The sequence below is a fragment of the Neoarius graeffei genome, chromosome 22, assembly GCF_027579695.1.
Source record: "Neoarius graeffei isolate fNeoGra1 chromosome 22, fNeoGra1.pri, whole genome shotgun sequence".
Classification (NCBI taxonomy): Eukaryota; Metazoa; Chordata; class Actinopteri; order Siluriformes; family Ariidae; genus Neoarius; species Neoarius graeffei.
Window position 1 is genome coordinate 43,798,918 of NC_083590.1, and position 10,485 is coordinate 43,809,402.

General features: G+C 38.4%; 1 protein-coding gene across 2 annotated transcripts; it reads left to right on the forward strand.

Annotated features, from left to right (window-relative positions):
- The first annotated feature begins 437 nt into the window (after window positions 1-437).
- On the forward strand, window positions 438-6,363 carry si:ch211-288g17.3 (protein SPT2 homolog). Of its 2 annotated transcripts, none has more exons than XM_060904841.1 (2): window positions 438-556; window positions 3,107-6,363. In XM_060904841.1, the coding sequence occupies exon 2, from the start codon at window positions 3,178-3,180 to the stop codon at window positions 4,486-4,488; it is 1,311 nt and encodes a 436-aa protein (XP_060760824.1). In that variant the 5' UTR covers window positions 438-556; window positions 3,107-3,177; the 3' UTR covers window positions 4,489-6,363. The 2 variants fall into 2 exon arrangements, with proteins under 2 accessions (XP_060760824.1, XP_060760825.1); XM_060904842.1 differs by lacking the exon at window positions 438-556 and adding an exon at window positions 578-839.
- Window positions 6,364-10,485: the final 4,122 nt, after the last annotated feature.

Consider the following 10,485-nt stretch of genomic DNA (forward strand, 5'->3'; position numbering starts at 1 on the left):
AGGCTCCAGCTTGCCTGCGACCCTGTAGAAGGATAAAGCAGCTAGAGATAATGAGATGAGTGATTCCATATTTTTTTCCCTGTGCTTGGTCTATAAAAGTAACATTTGCTGACTATCACAATGTATTTTCTTCATTTATATTAGTGTTTCTGAAGGCCAAGAAGTTGCACTTTGGAATGACTTTATTATTGTATCATGTTTGTGATCTCAGTTTGTTCTACAGAATAAAACGTCTGAATGAGTGCTCATCCAAGACTGGTGATTCCATACTTTTTGCCAAGGGTTGTATATAGGTGTGAACAAAGCCTGAGATGCATAACTTCATCAACTGAAGCAACACTTGACCATGTGCAGGATACGCGACCCTCCAGAAGAGCAGAGGGCGCCATTCACCTACAAGCAGCACAGCCACGCAAAACAAAAAAGGACACGGAAAGACGTTAGATTTCAAATAATCGCATCCGCCAGGCTTCTCCTGTCTGGTGCTTTTTGCATCGAAATTATTGTTGGTGTTCATGCGAAAGAACTCCTCTATCCTAACTTAAAGGGTGTATAAGTAAGTTTTATTATTTTTAAAATACTTTTTGCATTATTACTCAATTCCTTAGAGGCGGGGTTTTGCAAAAGAAAAAAGAAAAAAGTTTCAATTCGCTAGCCCCGATTTAGCAAAGCTAATCAGAAAGCTAAGCCTGGTCCTTTTATCATCAGGAGGTAGAATCTTTATCTTCTTATTATCTGCACCAGACTCATAACTGGGCTTTAGTATTGTTTTGGAGGGGTTCATGCTTTTCAGCGCTTCATGTTCTGGCTTTTTGGAATAATTCACAAGAAAACTGAGTGTAAGTTTGTTGATAAATTGCCAGCGTCTATTCTGCACGCGCGCTTATTTTAATCCCAAGCTGTGTTATTGTTATTATCAGTGCTGCAAGATTTCTGACTTTCTGGCATTTACATATTTTATAACTATAATAATTCATTGTCGGAATATTTTTTTAAATTGGAATACTATTAAAATATATTTATATATTATAGCTTAATAGGAGTAGTGCAAAAATATACAATTATTTTAATTATTTAAAAAAATAACTCCAATAAAAATATTAATAGTTCTATTAAATAATTTTCATAAATTATAAAGCACAATAAAACTATAATCTGCATAATATCAGTATTTTAGGCAAGTCCTTATATGCAATATTATTTTGCATAGAGTTTAGTATGTATGTGTATTCTTGTCTTTCAGGGAGATATGAATATAATCTTGTATATTTTTTCCTTAATGCATTTTGCTTCTTTGTCATAAAAGCCTTAAAACAGGTCTATTATCTGATGATAGGACCTGAAAGATGCCTTTTAATTCCTTGACTAGAAAGTTGTTTGCATGAATGAACTTTGAATGAGGTTGATTTTAGTCAGAAACCAGTGATTGTCATTGGTGTGAAGAAGATAAAAATGCACTGACAATGAAGGTCCACAGGAAAGCCACGTACATGAACTTGTGTGGTGATTTTCTTTTTGCCACTGAAGACCAACTGCGTGGTGCTGATCCCTTTCAGGCTGTAGTAATAGTGTAGGCATGTGAATATAGTTCATCAGTAAGCTGAAGTTATTCTCAACTGGATGGCAGGAAATGGCAGATAGACCTTATGATTCATCTTTTCTGTTGACTTTGACTTTGTCACTTATTTATGCATAGTAGGCATGCGTGCAATGATATTAGTAGACGAAATCCGGTGTGTTGATTAGGAATATGCATCAGTGTGGAATATATGGAATATATATATATTAAAAAAAATGACAACAGGTTGTTTAATTCACTAATAACTAAAAGTGTCTTATAAGCACAATATTGCAATAAACAATCCAATTGTGCAGCACTGTTTGCTAGCAATGTGAGCATTTCCACAGTCCTACCATCACACAAGAGTCACTTGCAAAAATGGTGGATTTTTAAGTGATTTTGCAGCAATGTGCAGTAAAGTGTTAAAACCCACATCACATTTTGACATAATCCTTTTAGAAATGTGTGTGTGTAGGCTATATTTAATAGTTTTCTAATTATTAATATTATTTGTGAAGTGTTAGATTTGACCGTTTGTTAGATGACTAATCTTTTTGGATCAAAATCTTGGGCCATTTTTTCTCTTTCAGTCGAAAACCGAAACTGTTTTCAGTAGAACGTTTCAGTGCTGTCCATAATAAATATAATACACCAATGTTAAATCTCATGTTAGGTAAGTCAAAAATACACAGGATGATGGGTTTTATTTCACATTAATGAACTCAAAGTATTCTCCATTTACGTAGAGTACGCATTAGAACAGAGAAGGGGACGGGGCTTCCAGGACATTGCTGTTTGGCTCACAGATCATTCATTTGGGAGAAAAAGGCCGCTCTTCTGGTGTACTTTGAGTGATGTGTACAAGCAGATGAGTGTTTATGGAGTTCCTGACCTTTTTCCCCCCTTCTTTTCCTCTCTTCTTTTTCTTTTTTCATATACTGCATCCTCTTCAAGTGAACAGATTTTTTTTAAATTGAATTTTTCCTGTGTTTGTTATTTTATAATTAAGCAAAGTTTCTTTTCTCCAACACTTCAAGTCATTATCTCTGTGTTGATTCCTACAGTGGGTCACAGAACACACATGGTTCTATGCTGTAGCTCAGTAAATTCTGGTGTAGTTCAGGTGACAGTGCCTCCTAGAGGACATGCTAATGTTACATTCAAGTATGAATACACTGCAACCACACTATTTGCTACTTCACTACTGTTCACTACTTTGAGTTATGTTGGGAACAGCCAGACAAACAAACAAACGGAGGTGAAAACATAACCTCCTCCAACAAAGTTGGTGGAGGTAATAATAATTTAACTGATGGTATTTTTGAAGTTGTTAGTATATTATCACCAGCCAAGTTGACTTCATGCTTTGCTTAGTTGTAATGTCTGAAGCTTTAAATTATAACAATATTGGCTTCATTGTTTAGTCATTTTGTAAAAATTCCTATGTCATTTCTATTTTTAAGGAGAGAAGTGTTATTTTAACAAGTAGCATTACTATTTTGAAAAAGTCTTGTGATGAAGTCTCCCTCTCCCCTTCCTTTCTAGGATTTGGCAGTCGGAGAAGGCAAACCTGGGAGAAGGTCCCAGACCCTCAGTAAGGCTTGAATAACATTGTGATGGAGGTTGAACAGAAGGATGACTCTAGCAACACTCTGGCCAATGGAAATGCCAGTTCAGGCAAACGTGGCAGGGGCAGACCACGAGGGTCAGTTAAGAAAAAAATCATCTCCATAAAAGAGGTATCTCACAATGCTAGGGCATCCAAAAGAGTGGATTTCTTTTCACCAGAGATGGTAATAAGGCCAAAAGTAAAAAAACGTGGTCGTCCAAAAAAAATAAAAATCCCAGGAAGACCAAGAAAGATTCCTCTTACACCAGAGGAAGAAGCAGAGAGAATTTTAAGGTTGAGCAAGAAACGGAAACTCTCGAAGCCTCTTGGGAGACCCCGCATCCATCCCCTTGTAGACCTGCCAAAGGAGAAAAGGGGAAGAGGTAGACCACGCAAATATGAATCTATGGCTTCACAAAATGGAAGAGTTGGCAGGAACCTGAAAAGTGCAAAGATCACTGAGGCTGGTGGAGACACTCCTCGAAGGAGGGGAAGGCCAAGCGGCTCATTTAAGAAGAAACGGGGACGGCCAGCAGGTCCATCTTCACTGAAAAGGCCACTCGAAGGGACTCCAGGAAAAAGGGGGCGACCTCCAGGCTCTGGAACTAAGCTCCAGGTCAAGCAAGATGTGAATGGAACTCCTCGAAAGAGGGGCAGACCCCCAGGCTCTGGAAGAAAGCTAAAGGTTATTTCAGGTGAAGCAAACGGAACTCCTAAAAAGAGAGGACGGCCTCCAGGATCTGGTACAAAGGTGAAGGTTGCAAAGCAGGTGATGGATGGAATTCCCAAAAAGAGGGGACGTCCTCCAGGTTCTGGGACCAAGGCCAAAGGGCCACTTCAGGAGACGAATGGAAGCCCTCGAAAGAGAGGCCGACCACCAGGATCAGGAAAAGTCAAGACAATTACAGAGCAGACTGAGCAGGTTCTGACTAACAGTGCCTTCTCTGTTAGTGCCCAGCCTCGTAAGAGGGGTCGTCCTAAAAAGTCTGAAACCTTTGTAGCCATTCAAGCTGAAGAAGGAATGATTAAGGAAAATGATGAACCCTCACCCAAACGATCCCGAAACTCCTTTGGCTCAACCAAGAATTCAAATAAGCCAGACGCTGAAGACCAAAAGTCCAGTGAGAATGATGGTTGCCACGTGGCCGCAATGGTAGAAAATCCTGTTCTGTCTGCTGGAGGTGCTGCAAAACCAGACAATATAGAGCAGGTCGGTGAGAATGAGCTAAACGATGCTTCGGTTGAGGAGGTTCATGAGAGTAACAGCAAAAAGAGTTCATCCTTGAGGGGAGCAGGTAAATCCCAAAAAAAGAAGTAAATCATTGGGTAGAATAGAGCACAAATATTTTTTGAATGGGTTTTTACCAGATTTCGTACAAATTGTTTGACTTGTCCCGGAGGTTAGCAATGCGGATATCTTCCTTTTTTCTGTTGCTCAGCTCTTGTGCTTTTGCATGTCTTTTAAAGAAATGTTTATTTTGATACTCTATGGTACACCACCTTCAAAGAAAATCCCCTTTGAAACAGACATTTATAAATACAGATGTTCAGCTGAATTCAGAGACCAAATGGAGGCAACTGATCATTTGCCCAACAGTCTGTCTGCATGACTAGCTGCCTAAGCAAGTCTTAGTACGCTGAGCATTTTTATTATTTATACAAATTTATTAGGTGCAGAAATAAGCTATTTCAGGACTATTCAGTAATTCTGCAATTTTTTTTTTCAATCAGTGAGAAAATCAGATGGAACATGAACTTCATCTTATGCTAGTCTGTATTGGTGTATGTTGGAATTACACTTGGGGGGTGGGGAGCCTGAAATTTCCACTAGGCTTAATCCTCAATGTTGAGGAATGATTGTTAGAGGTTGTATTGGTGCAGGATTTATGATGTTTTCTTTTTAAATCTGAGTTTTAATCAAAGCATATGTCAAGAAAATGTTTCAAGCAGTTTAATGGTCCCATCACTGGATGGCAAAACATCAGACTATTTTAGCTAGACATCGCTGCATCCTGAGCCTGTGCTGGCATCCATGTAATCCACTCAACAGGTCTTACGTGACATGTGTTGTAACCATGGGTCCTTGAATTTTTATATTAAAAAAAGCAGGAATTGAAAATGTTAAATTTTGATATGCATGAAATACATATCATAAAAGGCCTAAATTCTCTTTGGCAGTATACCAGTTACCAAAAAAAACCCATGACCCTGGAGTTTGTTGCAAAACTTGAGAGCCATTTTAGACAGGATACACGCCTTCACACGAGCTGTAGACTGAAGAGCATTGAAGAAGGAGGCTGATTTGATCTTTTGTGTTCCTTGTAATCAGTAAGCAGTTGTAAAATGCTCAACTGCACAATGAGTTGAATGACAGATGATTGAATTTCAGATCTTTTTAATAGTGTATTAAGAACATTGGCTATATAGATAGCATAGCTCCATGATCATTGTTTTTATGCATAATAGTATACACCTTTCCAGAAACGTGTATGCTGTTAAGTACTATTACTATCCAAAATTGGCAAAAGTTATGCTTCATATTAGGAATATTACCTACTGCTTTTTAAAAATGGGTTTGCCAACATTAAAAAGTGGTTTTGCTCAAGTGAGTGTCTGACTGTTTTCCCATACTCCCCTTATCATGTGACATGTACAGTTCCATTCAAAGTTGGTATTATGATTGCTTAATTTGACTCATTTCTGTGTGTAAAAGTATTCTTATTTTTTTAAATGGAATTTCCATTTGTTTAGAAAGTAACATTGTTATTATTTCTGTTATAAAGCAGTAGTTGAATGTCCATGTGATGTTTTCCTTTCATGATTGTGAAGACTTTTTTTAAAAAAATTCTGCTTAATGAGTTTTCAGGGCGTAAACTAAACAAACAGAAGCTGTAGTTATTAGAAACGTGTAGAATTTCATTTTATGGCATTTTGACACATGAAACCATAGTGATTTTTTTTTAAATGACTAACCATGTGAACAGAAATATTTATATGTAAATCTAGTTGTTTATGTTGCTGATGTTCTGGTTCTGTTTGTCAGATTGTACCTGTTGACCTTTCTCTCCAAATTCTTCACAAATATTCTGTGACTTTCCAAAAAGGCAGCCATGGGAATAATTTTCAATTAGCTATGTGATTATGTACTGTATTACAAGTTTGTTGTATAATTAAAAAAATTCCATACTTGCTACATCGTCTTTCTTAAAAAAAATTAATTTTTTCTCTCGATTGATGTACAAACCTTTAAAATGTAAAAATCTTCTCGTCATATTTGTGGCATTTCTGTTCATGTGTTCAGACTTTGTCTAAAAACTCTGGACAGCAGCTTTAACCCCCCCGCGCACGCACACACTTTTTAATTACCATCACTATTCAGAAAGCCCTGATTGTGGTTTTGAATTTACTAAAGCATCAGTGTCATTACATTTTCATTACTGAAGCAGAGTCCTCCTTTTATCCCTTTAGTGCTTAATAACATCTAGAAAGGAGAATGAAACTCTTTGCCCTGTGCCCTTTCAAGAAGTGTGGTAGCATTGTATGATCTAAGAGGGGTGTAAAACATTTCAAATTGGGTACCCTAGGTGACAATGAGAATTAAAAAAAAAAAACTGTCAAAGGGCAGCATTTGGGGTAAAATCTAAGTGTTAAACTTTGTTGAACTGCAAATGTGGGATAGCCTACATGTGGTGTTTTCCAGTCTACAGCTTGTGGAATTTGCTGTTGTTTAATTTAGTTTAAGTAGATGGGTATAATGCCTTGTTATTTGACAGTAGATGTGTACATCCCTGGTAGAACTTGTATATAAAGCAACTTTTCCCCTAAGAGTTACTGATCCTAACCATTTTGCTTAGAATAGATGTATCAGCTTACAGCAAGTGCATAGACTTTTTTTTAAATAACTGTAGTAACTTTGCTGTTTGATTTCTACGTTAATCTGTACTCTTAACAAGTAGAAGTTGTTTAATGTGAGCACTTGTATTTGATATTTTTTCTTTAATAAAATGCTTTCTTCAACTATATTTGTATACTTTTATTTAGTTCAATTTCACTCAGTTCACATTTAAACTCCATGTGATTCTCTTGACTAGTGTTATACACTGCCTTTTCATGAATGTGTATAATTAGGCTAAATATAACAAAGTATTTGTCATTTTAAATCATATTTTGTGCCTGAACGCTTTAAAAGAAAAAAAAAGGCTCCAAAATTAGCTTTAAACAAGATGTTTGCAGGATTTCTTACAAGTTTGGATAAAAACTGAATCTTGTTTATGATGTTTTGTAGCTTGATTATGCTCACAATATTATGTTATTAAATTTATGCCTTTTACATAGTTTTTGTTATAACCTCAATATGCATTAGTGCATTATGGGAATCTAGCCACTGAGAATAACAACACTAAGCTTTATAACAATTTTAAAAGGTCTCAGAACTTCACATGGTCAAATATTGACCTGGTTCTGAAAACAAGCTGGCCTGTTTTGGACAAATGTCATGAGTGAAACGATTTTATTGTTTTAAAATGTTTACCCCAGACATGAGAAAAGAAGAAAAATTCAAGCTTCAATTATGTTTCCACTGAAAGACACTGCCATACTTGAACAAAGTCACTAAAAAACATCTGCGGTTTGTTAATTTAATATGCATTTAATTAAATGTGTAATAAAACATGACCACAAAAATGATGTCTGTCTTTATGGCAGCCTTTAATTTTTGAATACTGCCTGGCAGAAAATTCGGATTGTCCCACCCATCCAGCAGCCAGTTTATGTTTAATAATAGTACTTATTTTATTGAAAAAGTTTTTGATAGAGGGCGGCACGGTGGTGTAGTGGTTAGCGCTGTCGCCTCACAGCAAGAAGGTCCAGGTTCGAGCCCTGTAGCCGGCGAGGGCCTTTCTGTGCGGAGTTTGCATGTTCTCCCTGTGTCCGTGTGGGTTTCCTCCTGGTGCTCCGGTTTCCCCCACAGTCCAAAGACATGCAGGTTAGGTTAACTGGTGACTCTAAATTGACCGTAGGTGTGAGTGTTGTCTGTGTCTATGTGTCAGCCCTGTGATGACCTGGCGACTTGTCCAGGGTGTACCCCGCCTTTCGCCTGTAGTCAGTTGGGATAGGCTCCAGCTTGCCTGTGACCCTGTGGAACAGGATAAAGCAGCTAGAGATAATGAGATGAGAGAAGTTTTTGATAGATTATTAGAAAACCGACACTAGTCAAAAGTATGTGGACACCAGCCCATCACACCCATCTGTGGTTCTTCCCCAAACTGCTGCTACAAAGTTGGAAGCACACAATTGTGTAGAAAGTCTTTGTATGCTGTAGCATTATAATTTCCCTTTACTTGAACTAAGAAACCCAAACTTGTTTCAACATGACACTGTCCCTGTGCACAAAGCAAAGACATGGTTTGCCAAGTTGTTTTGAAAAACTTGAGTGTCCTGGACAGAGCCCTGAACACCTTTAGGATGAACTGGAACATCTCATCTCATCTCATCTCATTATCTCTAGCCGCTTTATCCTGTTCTACAGGGTCGCAGGCAAGCTGGAGCCTATCCCAGCTGACTACGGGCGAAAGGTGGGGTACACCCTGGACAAGTCGCCAGGTCATGAACTGGAACATCAATCTCACTAATGCTCTTGTAACTGAATGAATGTAAATCCCTACAGCCATGCTCCAAAATCTAGTGGAAAGCCTCATCAGAAGAGTGGAGCTTATTATAACAGCAAAGATGGGAATAAACCTGGAATGGGATATTCAACAAGCACATACAGTCAAGCTGGAAAGTCTGCACACCCCTTTCACCTCCACGTTTTATTACGTTACAGACTTATTACAGACTATTGTAGACAATAGATTTTCATTTTTTGCCTCAAACATCTACGCACAATCGCCAATAATTACAAAGTGAAAACAGATTTTTAGAAAATATGCAATTTTATTTTACTGACAAAAATAGGTTATTTAGGGGTTACATATCTGTACACACCTTTAGCCTAATACTTGGTTGATGCACTTTTGGCAGTAATTACAGCTTCAAGGCATCTTGGGAAAGAAGCTACAAGCTTGGCACACTTGTTTCTGGACATTTTTGCCTATTCCTCTTGGCCTATCTTTGCAAGGTCCGTCAGGTTGGATGGGGAGCATTGGTACACAGACATTTTCAGCTTCTTCCACAGATGTTCAATTGGATTCAGGTCTGGGCTCTGGCTGAGCCACTCAAGGACATTCACAGACTTTCTCCAAAGCTACTCCTTTGTTCTCTTGGCTGTGTGATTCAGGTTGTTGTCATGTTGGAAGGTAAACCTTTGCTCCAGTCTGAGGTCCAGAGAGCTCTGCAGCAGGTTTTCTTCAAGGATCTTGGTGTACTTAGCTGCATTCATCTTTCCCTCTATCAGGACTAGTCGCCCTGTTCCCACTGCTGAAAAACATCCCCACATCATGATGCTGCCACCGCCATGCTTCACTGTAGGGATGGCATTAGCCAGGTGATGAGCAGTGCCTGGTTTCCTCCAGACGTGATGCTTGGTATTCAGCCTAAAAAGTTCAATTTTGGTTTCATCAGACCAGAGAATCTTGTTTTTCATGGTTGAGAGTCTTCTAGGTGCCTTTTGGCAAACTCCAAGTGAGCTGTCATGTGCCTTTTACTAAAGAGTGGCTTCCATCTGGCCACTCTATAATAAAGGCCTGATTTGTGGAGTGCTGCCTGGATGGTTGATTTTCTGAAAGGTTCTCCCATCTCCACAAGGATATGCTGGAGCTCTGTCAGAGTGACCATCAGGTTCCTGCTCACCTCCCTGGCCAAGGCCCGTCTTTCCCAATCGCTCAGTTTGGCCAGGCGGCCAGGTCTAGGAAGATTCTTGGTGGTTCCAAACTTCTTCCATTTATGAATGATGATGGCCACTGTGTTCTTTGGGATCTGTAAAGCTGCAGCAATTTCCTTCTCCAGATCTACAGTACAGGTGCTTGAAAGTTTGTGAACCCTTTCGAATTTTCTATATTTCTACATAAATATGACCTAAAACAACATCAGATTTTCACACGAGTCCTAAAAGTAAAGAGAACCCAGTTAAACAAATGAGACAAAAATATTGTACTTGATCATTTATTTATTGAAGAAAATGATCCAAAATTACATATCTGTGAGTGGCAAAAGTATGTGAACCCCTAGGATTAGCAGTAAATTTGAAGGTGAAATTAGAGTCAGGTGTTTTCAATCAATGGGATGACTATCAGGTGTGAGTAGGCACCCTGTTTTATTTAAAGAACAGGGATCTATCAAAGTCTGATCTTCACAACACGTTTGTGGAAGTGTATCA